Here is a 20,649-nt window from a genome sequence, read left to right on the forward strand (position 1 = left end):
TCAAAGATCTGCATTAGAAAACATAAAATATTTATTTGGTCCTTCATTCATGAAATACTTAATACTAATAAATAAAGTATCTCATAACATGCTAACTGAAATAAAATATAAACAACTTTTTAACTATTTACATTTGTATGGCCTATATAATTTTATTTTCTTAATTTCACTTGCCTTCACTTTGGAAGGCGTTTTCATACCTACAGACACACACCTGTCCTCTTCCTCTTCAGCTGAAATAACTGAACTTCGGAACACCTCCAGTTATTTGCTTTGCTTTTCTGCACATGACTTTACTGAATCTTCTCTTTCATGACAAGGAATAACATAGATTTCCCAGACCTACTGTGGACAGGCAACATGCAAAATCCCCAAAAGGATTAGAAAGGGGTTAGAAAGCAGCTTTCTGCCAAATAAAGCAGCTGATATCCAAGAGGGCACCATGTTTATAGCCTAAAAGGAGACTGGGCAGTCTAGACACAGACTGCACCACTCTAAAACTGGGCAGAGTTGCAGTACAATATCTTCTGTGATCTCCTCAGCATTATACAAGACAAATATAACTGTCACTTAATGTCAGATTGTTCTTACCACTCTTCAGATATGTAAAACTCAACAGTTCAACCCAAATCACCCTTCAAGGCTCCTAGAATCTAAGGAGAAAAAGAGATGCCTCTAAATGGCAGCTCATTACAGCAGTCTAGGAACTAGACATAAGAGACCAGGAAACGTTCTCAAAGAATAAACTGCTTGACTTTTATCACCTAATAAGATGCTGCTGTATTTTGAAAGAAATGCAGATATGTAAAGAAGAGACGTGCTTGAGCTCACACGAGCGTCGGTGTCAACGTGAACTGTTTAGCTGCATACAAAACTCTATGCCCGCTTCTAAAACATGCAGTTAAATCACACCACAAAATCTAGTGCACATTTACGACTGAAATGATGGTAATAGGTCTTTTCAGTTGTAATCATTTTAAAGGTGCTAAACAAGACAAGGATGATTGCTAATTTATTCCACTATTATCATTTTTACATCAACATTAATCGTTTTACCCTGAATGCTGTGAAATACAAGCACACAAAAAAAGTAATCACTAAAAAAGAGAAGTACTATTGACTTTCTCAGCAGCTTGAGTTCCAGGGAGAAATAATACCTCAGTAATGACAATGATTACCTTTACATGATCTGCATGTCCCCTGGAACTACAGTAAAGACTTTTTCCATTTATTTCTGCAGGAACAGCAAAGACAGTCTCAGGAGATCTATAGAATTGTAACTGAATTTCTCTTAATGTAAACAAGCTGCTTTAATTAGCTTAATATGTGATACAGAGTCTATCAGCAATTAGCATCTTTGATGAAAATCTGTACGAAAGCCAGTTGCTTTCAGGATGTTCAATTGTCATGAAAAGGAAAACAAAGCACAATTTGTTTGAACAGAGTGAGGTAGGTATCTGCAGCAGTATCTTTTCTTTGTATACGTATTGCTAACCACAACCTTTACACAAAATACCCAGGGGGAATTTTCTGATGGACAAGATCTATTTTTAAAATATAATTGGTTTTGAATACCAAAAGAGGTTTGGCTCTTACACTTCTGAAAACTGGCTCACACACATAACCTCTTTGTAAAAGCTTTTCTTCTGCAACAGATACAAAGTCTAGTGGCAAGATAATCAGAAGTAGTAATGAAATATTACCTTGCATACGTCTCAACACAGAATGGGAATGCCTGCATTGTCGGAGAAGTCTAAACTACTAAGAAGAGAAAATTACTGCTTTGTTTCTCTAACTTCTGCTGTAGCTGTTTTACAGAACTTAATTTGGAATCTAAATACTGTTGACAGAGATGGGGAAGCAAGCATATTAAGCCACCTAAACTTAGCACTCCTTGAGAAGTCTGAAGAAATAGCCTTGCCTTTTCAGTTTGTGTGCAGAGCTCCATGTTTTAGCCTCCCTCATGTTTTCTGCTTTCGTCAGAAACAATTTCTCGTAAAAATCATTGCAACTCAAGGTCCATATTTAGTCAGCTGAGCATTAGCTTTATACCTGAGCATGTCCTAGACATGTCAGCAGAATTCAGCAATGGACAAATACAGGTGTCAGACCCGCTGCAGACAACTGTCTTCATCATAAGTAGCACTGAAGTTTGCGCTAACTCACACCTCCTGTGGGGTCACTCCTTCTCTGTCCACTCCTCTTTCTCTCTATGTCCTTTACATTCCTGTATCTTCTCCCCACACTCTGCTCCTTCCTTTGCTGCTGGCTTTGCTGTAGCTCAGCTGCTGTCAGAGGTGACTCTGACTCCCCCACTCACAGCTCTTCCAGGCAGCACCGTAATACTGCGGATGTTCCAAAACCCGACAGTTCTCATGGTGCCCTGGTATCTCCTGGTCACTCTTGGAGGCACTACTGTTTCAGCACACTCATTTTCAGCCCTGTGATCAGAATGGCTTGGTGTGACTGGCATTGGAGAGATGTATGAGTGGAAAGTGTGAGACTGTGCTTGTTTTTTTTGCACAGGGTTAACCAAAACAATATGCATTGTGTCTTCCTAACACTGCATATTTAAAGAGTGACGAGTCTCTTGGTGCTAGCTCATGCTACCTCCACACTTACCTGTGGAGAAACCTTTTGCAGCACTTAAAACCATCCTTTTAGAAACACCAGGGACTCTGCTGAAAGAGGTCTCTACCTCCCTGCTCAGCGCTGCTTAGAGCTCTCAGCTCAGCCCTACAGCCACAGACCCCCAGCACACTCCAGCCTTCCCTACCTCTGTATGCAATTTCAGCATCTCATTTTCTAATCGGAAATATGTTGTACTGTAACATGAGGAGATGACAAGCAAGCAAACGAGCGAGGAGACTTTGTGTCTTGCAATCAAATCCATTTGATTTGAGCAGTATATTATCTTCCACGCATCCGGCTGGACTAAGCATGCCTTTGTAATGTAACGGCTTACAGCTATGCTCTTCTTCAATCCATGACCTGCCTTGCAAGGCAGGAAAAAAGGGACAGCAAAACATTATGCTTTCATTTCTGCTGCTTGCTGGTTATAAACATCCTAAATCAGTGTAAAGGCATCTTATCCTCAGTCAAAGGCAGATCTTGTTCTGCTGGTGCCAAGCTCTGCACAATGGAGGCAAGCATGAATGCTGATAGCCCAACTGAAATCATGCTAGTCAATGAGGCAGAGCCTGATTCTGTGAGCAGCAGTTCCTTTGAATTAAGGGTTATACCTTGGTCAGCACATTGAACTCCCACTGTGGACTCTGGGATGCCAAGAAGAAGGTCAAAGAAGTGTAACACGATTAATGTCATGTTTTAAGAACAAACTATTGTCCATTTGGCCTAACTGTGCTTTCATTCCTTCTCAAACCCTGTGTTTGCATTTACTGAGTGCTGGGTTTTTGCTGGACTAGCTCTGCTAACCCTTACATATTTCATATTGCACTTAGCATTTCATAAAACTTGAATAAATCCGGACTTACAGAGGATAGGTCACAAATAAATACAACTTCAAGACAAAAAGAGAAGAAGATTTATGGAGAAAAGGTTAATTAGAATAGATTTTTCTCTAGTGTCATTGAACCTACATTCATTTTCAATTTTAAAAACTGAAAATGAAGTATTGAGTCATTACAAGGGCCAAAAAATTGCCAGAGCTACACTGGGTTAAACTCAAATTATACAGATGTAACTGTTCAAAGGAAGTCTGGTCAAAATAGAAGTAACTGAGTAAATAATTCCTTTTCTTCCCCACACACTTTTGTTATGATGCAATGAACAGAATTTTTAGTTACCAGAAAATGATATTTCTGTTACATTTCTATGCTTATCTAAGTCTTTACAGTCTTATTGATGGCTGCAAATTTGTTTAAGCTGCCCTAAACCTTTTAAATTGAATATACTCAGTTACACTCCAGGGAATAATTACTGTCCTCAGTTGTGGTATGATGTAAACCCTTTCCAACTCATTTCCAAGACATTTGAAAAGAAGCAGCTCAGCCTTAGTGTTCCAGGCTTAGCACACTGTGGATGATACTCAAGACGAGACGTATAATTAAACTTTCTAGTTATCTTCTTGGACTGTTCCCCAACAAAACAATCTTTCAACAGCCAGATCATAACTGTTATTAACAAAAAGTAGTTTTCATTGTTCCAGTATGGTAAATGCAAACAAACACTAAGACCATACACACTGGATACTTTTTTTCTTCACTGTCCTTGTGCAAATGATACAACGCATTGAATCTTTGGTAGCATCTCACCCACCTTCTTTCTTTTGGTCAACCGCTTTATTTTTTGCTGAAGACAGAAGCAATAGAGAGGCTAAACTGCCTCTTAGGAAAACTGAACAATAAAAGAGTAAAGGAACATGAATGCTGTGGAAGACAAGTTATTGTCATCTACCCACCCTTTAGCCTGTAACTTGGAACCAGCTATCCATCCTGGTCTCCAGTGTAGAAATGAGGGACAATAGTTCTTAAAAACAAACAAGCTCTACCTCCCTGCCAAATTTGCCTGAAATTGGCCAACACACTTAAAAAATGGAATAGGGAACAGAAAAAGACACAGACAAACATCATGGCTTTATCAGTCTCACCTTTTTGAGAAACACAGCTAGAAACAAAAGTTGAAGGTAGGAGAATACTTGAAATACACCACTGAAACTTTCAGACATTAAACAAACAAACAAACAAAAAACACTGACATTATGAAAGAATTTTGACTATAAATAATCAAATCAAGACTGGAATTATTAAGAAGAAAACAGGAAATCACAGCAGACTACTTCTAAATTGTTAGCAAAACACAAGGTAAATCAATCATTTCCTCCTCTGAGCTCAACAGCACTCTTCTGATTTATACCTGTGAAGGTTCTGCATTATGAAATGAATTGTATTTCATAATGCTTAGCTATAATCAGTCTACTGTACAGTGCACGTTGGATATGCTTTTGATCAACCAAGACACTGCTATTTTTTGCTGAGAGCAAGGAAAGTGTAAGACTGCACAAATCCAGCCCCATATACTTTCCCTTGCCCAGATGGACCCAAGGCCTTTATATGGCTTACCCACATAAATAAAAGCAAGCGGTTTGCAAAGCCAAGCTAAATCTAAAAACAAACCACAAAGTATCATCAGATACTGTCTGACCTAGCCTCGATAGCAAGAGCTCTGAGGTTTGTTTGTTTTCTTTTAACATGTATATTTTCAGGAAAGTGTTGCTGACAAACTTCTCGTGCAGGATGAGATCATCTGTTATGGTAGAGCTGATAACGTGGCTCATTGCTGCTCAAACTGGCACATCCCATGCATTTGGCCACTCCCCCCATCCTTTTCTCTCCTGGCCAAATTCTGGCACTCATCTGATCCTGCCCTGGGTGAATTCAACTCACTAAACTAACAGGGAAATATTAAAAAAAAAAAAAAAAAAAAAAGCAGGTTTTTACTGTCAGAAGTGATGACTCCTTAAATCATCCCTTGCCCTGTACAGAGAAAGTCACTCGCCACTTCATACTTCTCAGAAACTTCTCAGAAAAGGTGAAAAAATTAAAGCAAAAATGTTTTGGAACAGTTGCAGCAGTTTTAAGTCAGTTGGAAATCTCTGCTTTTCATGTTCTTAAGACATTAAGGTGCAAAAAAAAGAAAACAAAAAGGGCAGTTGCTTACCATTTGTCTTCTGTTCTCTACCAGGTGGATGCCAACAATCCCTAGGAAAGATCCAAAGCCAAGCTAAGGCAAAGAACAAAACCAACAAAAACACATGAGGTCAGCTTATCTGGTCAACACACCAAATCATCACAGTAATATCTGAGCAGGTGTATCATACAGATGGGATAATTGGGGTGTGCCAGGGGACAGGGTGAATGTTATCATAGAATTATAGAACAGCCTGGGTTGGAAGGGACCTTAAAGATCATCTAATTCCAACCCCCCTGCCATGGGCAGGGACACCTCCCAGCAGACCAGGTTGCTCAAAGCCCCATCCAGCCTGGCCTTGAACACCTCCAGGGATGGGGCAGCCACAGCTTCTCTGGGCAGCCTGTGCCAGGGCCTCACCAGCCTCTGAGTGAAGAATTTCCTCCTAACCTCTAACCTAAATTTCTGCTCTTTTAATTTAAAACCATTCCCCCTTGTCCTGTCATTGTCTGCCTGAGCAATAAGATGCTCTCCACCTTTTTATAAGCTCCTTTTAAGTACTGAAAAGCTGCAGTGAGGTCACACCAGAGCTTTCTCTTCTTCAGGTTGAACATCCCCAGATCCCTCAGCCTTACTTCATACGAGAGGTGCTCCAGCCCTCATCACACCTTCCTGGCACCAGGATTCTCACCAGGCTCATGTGGGCTTGGAGAAAAGGAGGTTCCTCAGTGCCACACACCTAAGACTTAGCTGGCCACAGATTCAAAACCAGACACAGTGGGAGTGTTGGTGTCACCAGCAGGTCTGTTTCGGCAGCGTTCCCTCCCTGCCTTGCCGGCTGTATGCTTCTCTGCAGGCACTCACAGTATGGCTGGCACTCCTCCCTGCTCAGCAAAACCCCGGTCAACCCCTTAGCTCCCACCAAACCCACCCCAAGGATGAGGCACGAATTTTCTGTTAAAGTGTCTAAACCCCTTCCTGGAACTAGGTCTCTGAATCTGGTTCAAAGCCTCTTTTCCAAGCCCAACTAGGTTTTTAAGGACTAAGTGTCCCAGCCAAGGCCTTGAGTGAGGCCTGTGAATTCTTTGCTCTTATGCACAACCACTCACAGCAGAAAGCAAATCTCCTGTAAGCACTTTAATCGCTCAACATAACAACAGGAATCCGTGATTCCCCCTCAAGAAGACAAATGTAGGGAAAGGGGATTAGCTACTGAGTGCTTTGGGAAGATTTATGTGAAAGAAAAGCAAAAGTACTAAAGAGAGTTTGAAAAAGAAAGTGTGCAAGCACATCTGTGCTGACTGCTAAGTAGGGGAGAGACTTGGAAGGGTGAGCAAGGACACTGTGTTCAGGGGACAGCAACTTTGTAAATTAACATAGCTACATCAAAAGGACAGCTGGTTCCAACCCCCATTTTTCATCCTAAAAGGAGCAATCCATGCAGACCCATTTAAGGCTTACAAATGAGGGCACAGAGCAGAGCAATATTATCCACATACAGGAAAAAAATAATAAAAAAAATAAAAAAAGAACCAGATAGAGATCATGCTGTAAGCCACGACATTGCTGAGATTGGTTTAGGGTTATATATGCTGCTTTTCTTGTATGATGAGTGGGACATTTGGACTCTGTGCTCTCCTGATTGAAAGATTATAAAAATAGCTAATTAAAATAATACAAGCAGTAGTCACAGAGCAGTGATATGAAATACTTAAGTATAAACAATATTTATAAGGAAATAAGGTTGAAGAAGCTCCAAAACAGCTTTGCAATCTGTTCCACAAAGAGAGCCCTAAACCCAAACAGATGATCAAGCAGTAATGTACTAAATGCAAACACCTTCCAAAGTGGAACATTATCTTAATTCACTTACACACAGAAATTTGTATGTTACATTACTTTGGATGTGTAAATGTAGATAATACCTACTGCTATAAAGATGCATTTATAAAAAAAAACTTTTCCTAAAACAAATGACAAATCACCAAACAGAAAGAGAAATTAAGGCACCTAACTCTTCTTGAAGACAACAGGAACTAAGGAGACACCCAACTTTTATTGTGAATCTGGCCCTAAAGCCCTGATCTGCAAAGGCTTCTACATGCAAGTAAGTCTATGGAAGTGAATAGTCTTGTTCACATTTGTCGGTGTTTGCAAGATCAGGGTCTAACTCTGTGTGTTTTTTAAGTCCAAAGTCCCTTTCCTACAACCAATGGAGATTTAGGTCTCTTCAACCAGCCTCAAGGTTATTACTTTATTGTTAAATTCTGTGAGAACTAGACCTTATTTTTAATTGTAATTAACTTTGTCTAACCTCATAAATTTCTTTCAGCCCAAGAGTTAAACATGTAATGTCCAATTCACTTACCGAGCTCTAGCTACCTACCTACAAGTTCACAATCAGTGCTACGACAGTTTTCTAAGCTCCCTCTACTGCCCGTGGAGAAGAGGAGCACCTTTGGAGGGTTATTGAGCTCTGCGAGGCCCTCCCATAGTCCACCTGTCAATGTTACACATGAACCAGCAACCTCCAGCAGCAGGGCAGGAACACAGCTGTGCTCCTGTAACCAGGCTTTTGGTAAGTTATCACGCAGGGTTTGTGCAGCATCTTTAGCTCTTCCTAAACATTTACATCGATAAATAACCATCTCTTTTTCTGTTACTTCAATAATAAACCACGTGTGCATGAATTCTGAATTTCATGAAAATTATTTAGCTCTAACAATCTTCTGACAGGGAAAATTATTACTAAAAGTTTTGCTTTCAAAGTGTTCTGATACATTCTAGTTATTCTAACTGATTACTAACGATTAATATTTCAAAAAGCATTTTATTATTATTATTTTTTTCTGAGTGAATAGACATTGTTTTCTTCCTAAAAGAAACCAGGTGCTGAAATAATCTGGTTTAAGCACATGGGTCTATTACTTACCATACCGAATCAAGACTACTTTAAGAATGAAACTCCTTTCAAGGGAATGAATGCAGATAATGTGGCCTTCTAAAATACTTTAATTCAAATTACAGAAGAAGACTTTTTATCAGCATTAATCTATCTATTTCAGCTTAATGAAAGGAAAACCCATTCTTTTAAGGTTTTATTCTCGTAACTACTTTTTGTTCTATTTTTAGAACAGCACTCCTTACAGATCATTATCCCAAAATTATCTTTCTGAAAGACCTGTTCTCAGCATGACACCAAGATGTAAGAGGACTTGCTTAGGAAGAACGGTTCAATTATTAATGGCAATGCAAAATGTATGCACTGTATTAGAAGATACAGATCCCTCTTCTCTGGGCATTTCATTCTACAGAGAAAAAGAACTAAGGGTACCATGCAGCATATGTTGGCACTGCTGGAGCCACATACCTAAGCAGGTGCCTACCTCTTTTCTTTCCTCACCTTGCACCCTTTGCCTCCTCTGGCTGGCCAGGAGAGACTAAACAAGTCAGAGAGACTATCTGGGGCCCTTTTTCTTCTTTTTTTTTTTTTTTTTTTTTTTTTTTTTTTTTTCCTAAAATTCAGCCCATTCATAATCAGTAAGAGCTTCCTGTATCCAGCTGATAATAATTTATTTAGTTGTACCCAGTAGCCCAAAGTAGGTTTCTTTACTCACAATGATGCCTGGGTAGTAGCCTCCCACGGTAACATTTTCTGTTCTCGTTGTCGCTGCCAGCCCTATGGTCAGTATGAAAGTAGACACCACCAGCAGAGAGACTGTGAACCAAAGCGAAGTCTTCTTCCTTTTTGCAAACTGCCCTGTAGAAAATGGGGGAAAAAGGAGTTTTTAATTGCAAGCATGACAGAGCAAATAATGGACCGTTTGTTGACCTCTTCTGTTGTTAACTCACTGTTCTCCTGCTAAGGAAAATTGCTGGCAGGCAACAGGCAGACCGAAGAAATATGTAGTTAGCTGGAGCTCTACACAGCTTAATGCACGCGCATCAGGTACACGTACAAGATGAGTTTTTATTAAGCTGAACTGAATGTCAGTGACAATGATAATTATGCCTTATCTGCAGTAACATTTATAATTAAGTTGTTGCTCACATCCGCAAGTCAAATCCTGCAGGCCTTGAACAATGCTTACCTTTGTGAAGTTCCAGTTTAACTCTGTGTGGACAGAACGTATGAGTTTATATTCTAAACGAGATTAGCATGAGCTCTGCACGCTATCATGATAATGAATGTGCTGTTCATATTTACTAGGGTGAGGAATCCAAACCAATCTGTATCTCTGAAACAAAGCTGTAATATCGCTGATCAGGTAATGACATAAGGGCCTGCTTTTTTAAATAGCTGCTCAATGAAATACATTCAGTGCCACTGGGGGTTGGATTCAGGTGCCCAGAAGTGAAAACCAGCAGGCTCATTTACTGCTTTCAGCCTCCTTCAAGCCACTTAACCTCGTTATCGTGGTGCTATATCTGAGCTGCAACCACAGAGTGCTAACATCAGAGCACCTGCCTACAGCACAGACTTAGTAAGACTCATTTAAAACCATTTAAAACCAGCAATCAGTTCATGACCCTAACTAACAAAAGGCACCCAGATGAATCAGAGAGCCCACGGTCCCCCTTTCAGGCCCTTCCACAGCACCACACTGACGTCTCTCCCCTCTGCAGCCTCTCCACGCAGCCTGCGCACTCGGGATGCATCCCGGGGTGAGGTGGAGGCTGTGGCGTTGCACTGAATGTTGGAGGCAACAGCGCTAGCCAGGGAGGGGCAGGTGTGAGAGAGGAGGCGTTCTGGTTTGTATTGGACTCCGGGGGTAAGACTCGATGCATCTGCTGTAGGCAAAAGTGGGGGAAATGAAGAAAGTCCACCGGCAAACAAGCCATTTGTGATGGGTCATTTTAGTTGCGTGGCCAGTTTAAAGGCAGGTAGCTCAGTCAAGTGCTAGCAGTTCCAAAGCCAGGCCAGATTAGGGATGCTCGCAAACCAAGTCAAGCAGTTTCAATGAATTCATAATCAAAATCTGTATGTTTGCTGGTAACTCTTCAGTGGCACTAGCAGCCAAAAGGAGTCCAGTCTTTTAGCATGAAATGCAAGCAACTTCACTGAAGACAAGTATCATCTATTGCCCTTACGTACATCTCTTTCACTGCATGTACGAAGTCTTCCTGCTAAAGATCAAGAAATAATTCACAGGACTCTCCAATAACTCTCTGCACTCTCCCCTCCAGTCTGTGCCCCAGCTGCTTGCCTCTGGTGATGCCCCATTAATCCATGTAGGGTCAGAGAGGACATGGAAACAGAGAGGTCCTTCATTATCAATCAGCTCTTCACTACGTGCGTGGGGTTAAATGAAGCCAGGTCAGTTTCAGTGCAGCCAGCTCAGAAGAGGAAAGCAGACTTCACCCTTACAACTCCACAAGTCAGTTACCATTCCCACAAAGATGTATCTATTGGATTTTTAAAAATATTTGAAGTGATCATGTTCTTACATGCCTTCTAGTGTTTGAGTTCTTACAGCTGAGACTTGTACGATCTTCTGACAGTTCCTGAGATAGCAAACTGCTCTCTGCTCCACCTCAAAGACACAGCTCTCAGGCATGCAGCTCCAGGAGGTAGGTGCTAAGAAACGCATGGAAATGCAGCACACTGCACACCAAATAGAAGAATACCATTAACTCCCCAGGTCTCAGGAAAAAAATAATAATAATAATAATAAAATAGAAGTGCAGTGCTTCAATCAGCATGTGGATTAAGCTACTTAATTTCAGGTTCCCAGACAATACCCAAACTAGTTGCTCATTTTATCTCATAGTTACACTGCTGTTGTAGTCATTTGTCCAGCCTACTCCATAAACCTTACAGTCTACACTAAGAGATACATGAAATACAGTGTGGCCCTATAGATTGAGGGAACTGATGCTTGGTATGCTCACCACCTTTATGGAACACGAGAAAAGCCATTGGTGTTGAAAAAAGGGATAGGGAGAAGTAAGCAAAGAAATATCTTTATTCTGTGTATGTCTGGAGGTTGCTGTGTCTATGTGAAGCCTTGTCCAAGCATGCACTGGTTTTATATGATGGAGCCATACGACCCAGGGCAGCCACCGCTTTAGCAGCAGCAGCTGTTGCATAAACCAGCCAAGCCTTCCATCGCAGGGAAATTTCTATAGACCACTCCATTTACATTGCAGAAATGTTTTTCAGTGCAAAACCAAAAGGAGCATGACTGAGGGCAAGACCAAAATTCACTATTGGGAATCTTTATCCCAGCCCAACCCTCCACAGCCATGAAAATCAGGCCGGGAGAACTGGTGAAGCTTTATAACCATGCTGCCTTTTCAGAATTACTGGATACTTGAAAGAGCTGCTGCGGAAAAATGGATGTTCAAAATGTACCTTTGTGTGCTGTTTACAGCCAGGGCAGCTCACAGACCATATGCCAGTGCAAAACTATGCAAGTGGATGGAAATGAAAGCAGGGCCTGACAGTCAGTAAAAAAGTGTAAGGCCCACATGTAGTTTCAGCACAAGAAATTCATTTACCTGTGGTTAACATTTGTAAGAATTGCACTCAGAAATTTAAGTCTCCCCAAAATAAATCCCCACTGCATAGTTGTATTAAAACAAGAGCCAGGTGTCCTCAGGTCCCAGAGATACCAGAAATTTAAGGTTTGTCAGTGCTTTACAGAACCTAAGTTGTTCTCCACATTTCCGATGCTTTGTTACAGGGCATGAAAACATCAACACTCGGCCAAAGGAAAGCTCTGCAGTATCCCCAGTGGTTTTACTAGTGCAGTATCCCCAGAAGCAACCGAGGTGATGGCTCTCCAAGACATTGGCTTCACAGTTTAGGTCAACTTAACCATCTTTGGTCACCCATCCATCTTGCCTCCTCCTAACAGTACTGAGCCTGACAACTGATTTGTAAAGGGCTATTTTAAGCCCTAATAACTGAATTACTCCAGTTTACAGCGCAGATCTATCAACACTGATGCAACAGGGAGGAGAAATAACCCCATCCTATAAATAGAGCATTTCTGTAAACAAGTGCTTGAAAGGCAAAGGAAAAATGGGAGAACTGGCCAGGACCAGGGTCACCAACATGAAGTGCAGGTGAAGGGCATTACGTGCTGCAGTAAAGAAAGCAGAGAGCAGCACAGACCGAGTTGAACCAGCTTTAATCCATCCAGTCCGACTAGAAAACCTAGAGCTATAAAATATTAGAAACCTAAATCTTTACTCAAGTGGCGAGCCACTCTGTTATTCCCACTTGCCATGTCCCTGCAGAGACTGAAAGAAAACAAATGTGGGCCAACGCTGAGTGGACGAACTAGTGGCAGCAGACCCAAATCAAGCTGACATACTCAGCGCTTTCTTTGCCTGTGTTCACCAGCAAGGTCTCCCTCTGAGAGATGATTCAAGGAGGAGAATGACCAGCAGCGGATAAGGACTGAATTAGGGATTCCTTGAGAAAGCTCAGTGCATCCACCTGACCGACTGCATCCGTGGATGCCAACAGAACTGGCTGATGCCCTTGCTGCTCCCTGTCATCTTTGAAAAGTCATGAAGATCAGGGAATCCCCAGTAAGAAAGGCAAACACTCCACCTATCTCCAGAAAGAGTCAAAACAATGATCCAGGGAATTACAGGCCAATCAGTGTCCCTTGGCTTCCTGGAGTCTGGAATGAAAAATGACAGAGCAGATCCACTTGGAAGACATTTCTGGGCACGTAAGCAAAAGGAGATTGGCAACATTCAACGTGGATTTACCAAAAGTAATCATGCCTGACCAAGCCAACTGCTTCCTATGACAAAATGTCTGTATTTGTGGAGCTGTGGATGTCATCTACCTCAAACTTGGCACAGATTTTAACATTGCATCCTATGCTATTCTCAAAACTGAGTTGGGATGTCATGGTCTGGATAGGTAGACAAGCAAACGTTTAAAGAATTGGCTGGATGGTTGGGTTCAGAGGGAGTGGTTAATGTATTGGGTTCTACCAGGAGCCGGTAACAAGTGGAGTACCACAGGGGTCTGTCTTGGGACCTGTCCCTTTTACTATATTCTTTACTGACCTGGAGAAAGTGATAAGCGTGCATGCTCTTCAAGCTGACAGACAACAAGAAACTTGGCAACCAGTCAATACTCCTGGAGGGCACAGGGCTGCCATTCAGAGGGATCTACAGTGGCTGGAAAAATGGGCCAGCAAAAACCTTACAGAACCCAACTGACAGATGCCAAGTCCTGAGCAAAACAACAACCAATGCCTTGCAACAGTAACTGGCCAGGGACTGCTAGGCTGGGGAGCAGCTCTGCTGAAAAGCACCTGTGGGTGCTGGTAGACAATGATCTGAACAGGGGCCAGCAGTGTGCCCTGGAAACAACGATCAACAGAAGACTGCATTAACAGGGGCATCACCAGGAGATCAGAGAGGTATCTATGCCCCTTTATTCAGCACTTGCTAGATCTCATGTAACATCACAGCCAGCTGGGGGCCCTCAGTAGAGGAAAAACATCAATTAACTGCAGCAAGTTCAACAGAAGGCCCCAAAGAAGGTCACAGGCTGGAGCACTCACTGTGTAAGAACCTGACAGAACAGGTCTTGTTCAGCCTGGAGAAGAGATGTCTTTTGGCAGGGCTAGTAGTGATCTTTCAGTGCTTACAAGGTGGTCATCAAGAGGACGGATTCAAGCTTTTCCTAGTGGCTCACAACAGCAAGACAAAAGACAGTGTACACAAACCGAAACATAAGAAGTGTGTCAGATTGGATAATAGGCAAAAAATAATTAACATTAGGACAGTCAAGCATTGGAAGAGGTTGCCCAAAGAGATGGTGCTGTCTCCATCCTTGGAAGTTTTCAAGATCCAACCAGAAAAAGCCCTGGGCAACCTGGTCTGACCTCACAGATGACCCTACTTTAAGCAGGAGGTTGGACTAGCAACCTCCTGAGGTAGCTTCCACCTGAGTTATTCTATCATTCTGTGATTTTACAATAGTCAAGACTATAAGACTATAGATCAGTTATAACACCTACACTGTTACAAAACCTCAGCTGTAATGCAGACATACACTAAAGGGATGTAGGAATACAAACCTTCTGAAAGTCAGTGGGACAGACGCTCCTCAGCCAGGCATTTCTGAAACCACTGAATATTGGCTTTTATGAGAAGTGCCTGAGGAGCAAAGCTACTGCATTTTCAAAGTAACACCTGTACTAGCAAAGGCTAATCAGATTGAATGGAGATAAAGCATACGTCCAAGCTGCCTTCCAAATGCAAAAAAAACGAAACACGTGAGTTTGATTCTCCAGATTAGGTTTGCTGGAAAATGTCTTAGGAAAAGGCATGCTCTCATTTGTAATTGGAGTAAATCGGATACGGAATTACTGAGATAGAACAGAAAAGGATGCTGTTATTTATAAGGTCACTTCTTTTGGACTGAACTACATTTTAACTTTGAAATGTACAGCTCCTAGAAAGCATAATCAATTTATGTATGTGATACCCTTCAATCCTCACATGTTTTGACCTTTTACCAGCTGCATCTCACACGGGATGCAAATATCCAATCAGATCTTCTATTCTATATTCCACTTTGGAAGCTCTCGTAACTACCTGCAGGTAGCCACAAACTCCACGCTTAGCAGAGATGACTTACTGGTGTAGAGGGAGGCCCCTACTGGAGCAGAGACTGGCACATGCAAGCCCCTGTCTGCACGGACTGCCACATGCTGTGAGTAGAAACTGGGTAGAAACTGGGTAGAAACTGGGTTCTCAATTGGTTTCCGCACTGCCTGTCTGGGTTTCCTTCGTCACATCAACAAAAATTGTTGGTGTCCTCATCAGAATGTTTACAATTATAAGTATATAAGTCACAGGCTTACTGTGAGGCCGAAGTAATTTTCGTAAAGCAGCACAGTATCTTCATATGAAAAGGGCTACAGCTGCAAATGGTTCCTACTATTATCACCCTTCTGCTATTTCGGTCATGTTGGCTCCCAAGATTTTTCGAAGCTTTGTTTACTGCTGTTTGTAGCAGTTGCCAAGCAGTTCTTTGGATCTGCTTTTAACTGTACCTACCCATGGGTCTGTGCAGCCAAAAAGCAATGCCAGACTGTTTCCCAGGAACACCGTCCATAGCACAGACAGAGGGTCTGATTCAGCCCTCTTCCCCGACGTTCTCTGTGCCGGGTGTTGGAACAAAGGCCAACCACATAAAAGGAAAGTCATTTAGGAGTAGAGGAAATGTTGCTATCAGTAATTCTAGGTTGATTTTTCCTCCAGTGCTGATGTTTCTGTAGTGCAGGAAACAGTTACCGAAGGCTACTGACCTTCCAAGTTTTTAATAATTGACTCTCGGAATAATTTTGACATTTATCCCCTCTAACTGCTTTAACAATGATTCAGTGTGAGCATATACTCTTAGTCTGAACCTCAATCCAGTTTATTAATGCTTCAAATTCATAATTCGGCTTACCTAAAATCAAGCGTGTGGAAAGAAATCCTCTCATCATATCCGCATTAACATTAGCTTGTGGCCAGGGTCAACAGAGGGCGTGAACATGTTATTATTACCTCTTCCTCCAGAGCAAAAAGAAAAAGTGTCTGCTGAAGATCAAGCTCCACTGGCCACATAGCAGCAACAGACTCAGCAGAACTTCTCCGTTCTTCAGCTGCAGAAAATAAAACTGTATTTACAATACCCTGCTCACAATGGCCAGGGAGGTAAATTCAATTTGCAGGAAGACTGTGGAAAATGGATGATTTTGTGGGGAGGGCATAGATCAGATTCCTGGTAGAATGCAAAGTGGTAGGTCCTTTGATAAACAGTAGGCTCTGGATCTGAACGGAGAAAAGGATGAGTTTAAGAGAACGAATGAATTTACAATGAAATGTGTCCGTAGTATGGAATGGGGGCAATGGTCAAGAGAGAGAAGAATAGAGTGAAACGGCATATCTAAACTCTGGAAAACTTGCATATGATCTGGAATTTAACTGTAAAAAGGCTTAATTAAAACTAAGGCAACTATATTTTGCTAACTTCACAAGTCCTTTTAAAATCCGACATCATAAAATCTATAAAAATGTGTGGAAGGATTTTTGTCAAGTCAGGAAACACTGCAGGATGTAGCAATTTGCTGGGACCACAATCACATTTGCTGGGTATTAGCGCCACACAATTTCATACCTTCCTCTCTGATCCAGTTAAGGTGATCTAAATGGAAACACTTATTTGAAATAATGCTCCAGCCAAATGTGTGTTAGCACCCTAATATGAGAAAAGATAAGGGAGGAAAGTTTTGCGGCAGGGAAAAAAAAGTATATTTTCATTACCTAATGAAAGAATTGTGATAGCCTGTTTCAGACAGAGTGGCACTAACCATACATAAGATAATCTAAGCAGAAAGTCACCAAAGACAGAGGAGTACAGTATTAGAGCAGTGATGCCAATTCTGTATCTGCTGCTTTGACACTGTCAAGCAAATATTTAAGGGAAGGTCTTTGGAGCTAAATTAATAATTCTTAATTACTGCAGTGTTCATTTCAGCACCATCTCTCCTGGCTATGCTTTTCGTTGTGTATTTTCAAAAACGGTTTGTGCCAGTGAATTAATCCCACACTGCCTCCCAAAACTAAATGCGATGGACTGAGATGCTTCAAAGGGATATTCACACCCGCTATTGGCAACCGCTTTCCCTTTTCTGATTAAATGCTTGACTTGTCCAGAGTGCTGAACTAATGAGACCCGAAGCAACAGCACTCATTCCGAGCCACGAGACAGCAGCTCGTATCAGGTCTGTCTCTTATCTTTATTATGAATTTGTGAGGAAGAATCCGTCAGTGTTTTATATATTTGAATCCGTGAGAAACACTGCTGTGCTCTTTTACAACTGTACTATGAAATATATATATATATATATACTGTGCTTTGATGCTATGTGGTATGGCTACAGTAAGTGATATCGTGCAGTATCGATAGGACTTCATTGCTTTGGCAGCAACTGTTTGGCTAATAAATAATTTAATGGGCAGCTAGTCACTAGTTTAAAGGGAGCTTACAGATTTCCGCTGTCTGCCCAAAGGCATCTTTTAAGTTATGGCACACCTTCCACCGCCACCGTTTCACCGCCGATACCATTTTTTTACGGTAAATTTGAGGTCTGACACACTTTCTAGCTGGCTGCGAGGTGGGGCTGTGCTAGCTGCGCCCCAACGCCAGCCGCTGTGTCCCCACCTGCTCCAGCACCGCAGCCCAGGAGCGAAGGACGGGTGGCTTCCTACCAACCCCGCGCACGGCGGTACCGAGTCACTGCCTTACTACGGGCAGCGGGAAGCTGAAAAGGAAAAACCAACACTCGTGAATCACCCCTCGGTGGGTGCCAGCACGAAGCCGCCTGGGGTCCTGCCTCCCGCGCGCCCCTCCTCACAGAGCCCACATCCCCGCGGGGCTCGGCCCCTTCTCCACGCCGGGAGGCTCCCCGGGCTGCCCGCCGCCCCCCGCGGGCCGCCTTCGCCCCGCCTCGGCCCGCGTCCCGCGGGGGGCTCTCACCTGTGGGGTCCAGCAGGGCCAGCGGGCCCGGCACGGCCGGGGCGCCCGGCGGCGCCATCATGCAGCCCCGGCGGGCGCCGCCGCTCCGCTCCCGCCGCCGCTGCCCGCGGAGGGGTGCGGGAGGGACCGGGACCGGCACCGCCCCGGGGGGGAGCCCGGCGGGGGGCGAGGGCGGGGCGAGCGGCGCCGACAACGGGCGCTTCGCCAAGGGGGGTGCTGAGGGGGAGTCGGGGCCGCCCGCCGGCCCTCGGTGCTCCGGGGGTCCTCGGAGGGGCCCCGCGGACGGGGTGGCTGCGTGGGGTGGCTGGGGCAGCAGTCCCTCCGCCGCTGCATCCTCGTCTTCATCGAATCCTAGAGCCACTTAGGTTTAGATCTCTTAAGATCATCGGGTCCAACCTAGCCCTGCCAAGCCCATCAATAATCTATGTCCCTAAGCACCACATCTACGTGTCTTTTAAGTACCTCCAGGGGTAGTGACTTAACCGCCTCCCTGGGCAGCCTGTTCCAATACTTCACAACCCTTTCATTAAAGAAATTTTTCCTTATATCCAACATAAACCTCCCCTGATACAACTTAAGGACATTCCCTCTTTTCTGATCACTTGGTGCTTGGAAGAAGAGATCGATCCTCACCTCACTATAACCTCTTTTGAGGTACTTGTAATTACAGAATCACAGAATAGTCTAGGTTGGAAGAGACCCCCAAGATCATCAAGTCCAACCTCTGACCTAACACTAACAAGTCCTCCACTAAACCATGTCCCTAAGCTCTACATCTAAACGTCTTTTAAAGACCTCCAGGGATGGTGACTCCACCACTTCCCTGGGCAGCCCATGCCAATGCCTAACAACCCTTTCAGTAAAGAAGTTCTTCCTAATATCCAACCTAAACTCCCTCAGCTCATCTCTCTGGCCACCCTGGTCTGTAAAATGGGCTAGCCAGAAGCTGGGACCTTGCACAAACTTCTTCAGGTCTGCTCCAAGTGCAGGTCCACCTCCTCCCTGCCTGCACCCTTAAGAGGTGCAGCTCTTTTTGTCTTTCAGCCAGGCACCTGTGCACGCTCTGAGCAGTTCATTTTCAGGCTGACCTTTGAGCATGTCTGGGGGACGGAGGGGCAGGTACTAGGTTTTATTTGTACAGTAGTCAATAACTTCATTCATTATATGTTCTAACCATGTCTCAGGCTTGGCTTCACTTCTTCATTTGCTCTTGGCCTGTGGCAGGGGACCAATTTGTCACCTGGTGGAGATTAGAATTATAAAGCTTTCCTTTCAGCTTTCCTCTTCCCCTTAAAAAAAAAATAATCAATATCAATCAGAAAAAAAAATTCACAGCAACCATAAATATTAATAAAACGAATAACAAAAATAGGAATCTCTGAGATATAGGTTAAGGTAGGCATAGGCTAAGACAGGCAATGTTAATAGTGAAGACATATCGCAAGGCTGTTCCTTTTCGCAAAGAGTATCTATCAGTTTCTCAGCCTCACTGTCTCTCTCCTGACATCTTACTTCTCATTCCCGCAATAGATCCTGCTGCTTGTCCTGGTGCTACACGGGGACTGCTGGCTGCTGCTCTTAGTGTTACCGACTAGAGGGAGGTGCGACGTCTGTCAGTCTAGGAACAACCACGAAGAAACAGCCACCAGCCACTGCATTGTCTAGATGCCTGCTGTTCTCTTTGCAGGACTTCTCCCTGCTTTCTCAGTCTTTCTCAGATTTCCCCAAGAAATGTTAATGTGAAAGGAAACAACTTTCTCAGATACCACCCCTAGTCTATGAAGTCAGGTAAGTCACAAACTAAGGCCAGCCACAAACTATGTCCACTCTGAGTCGAAGCCACTTTTTTCTCTGTGTGTCCTCTAACCTGGAGGACTTGAAGGCTTTAGTCTGTGTAGAAAAGAGAAAAATGAGGATAAAGGTAGTATTTGTTCTACGTATTGATTACTAATTATTAACAGAAATTAATGAAGGCACAAAGACAGAAAAGGTGATGGTACAAATGAAACATTTCTCCTAGTGAAAGTGAGATGCAGAAGAGTAATAACATTAGCATAGCCCTTCCTCCTCAGGGGTGGTTTTGGACAGAGATTTCCATCAACACTACATAACAGGAAGGACTGTGAAAAGCTTCTATTCCCCAGCCAGAGTTTGGAAAACAAATACCTGAATGCAGAATGTATTATTGGGTGTGATGGGCAATAAGCTTTTTCTACCAGCAGCCGCCAAACAGACACAACAGCCCAAAGGGAAGCTGTTTTTGACTTCTTTTCAGTAAACAGAAATGATCTTATAAATCCTTTATAAATAAGTTGATTATGGAAAATAACCTTTGATCAATGACTCATGTGTTTCACTGTAAATTTCAGGAGAGTCAAAAATAGATCTGGTCCTAAAGTCCTGGATATCAGAGGGCAAACATTAAGACACTATGGAAAAATGATTGGTGAGTCTGCCTGGACCCAAATATTCAAGCATTTGAATGTGGA

General features: G+C 43.0%; 1 protein-coding gene across 4 annotated transcripts in view; it reads right to left on the bottom strand.

Moving 5' to 3' along the window:
• The window catches only part of TMEM255B (transmembrane protein 255B), a 69,811-nt gene extending 51,546 nt beyond the window's left edge, over positions 1-18,265 (bottom strand). For all 4 annotated transcript variants that reach the window (XM_035317456.1, XM_035317448.1, XM_035317476.1 and 1 more), the window contains exons 1-3: positions 18,161-18,265; positions 9,267-9,409; positions 5,680-5,742 (exon numbers count right to left, since the gene is read on the bottom strand). In XM_035317456.1, the coding sequence (XP_035173347.1) occupies positions 5,680-5,742; positions 9,267-9,409; positions 18,161-18,221 (267 nt within the window). In that variant the 5' untranslated portion in view covers positions 18,222-18,265. The remainder of the gene's footprint in view (positions 1-5,679; positions 5,743-9,266; positions 9,410-18,160) is intronic.
• Positions 18,266-20,649: the final 2,384 nt, after the last annotated feature.

Source organism: Oxyura jamaicensis, chromosome 1 (genome assembly GCF_011077185.1).
Source record: "Oxyura jamaicensis isolate SHBP4307 breed ruddy duck chromosome 1, BPBGC_Ojam_1.0, whole genome shotgun sequence".
Taxonomy (NCBI): domain Eukaryota; kingdom Metazoa; phylum Chordata; class Aves; order Anseriformes; family Anatidae; genus Oxyura; species Oxyura jamaicensis.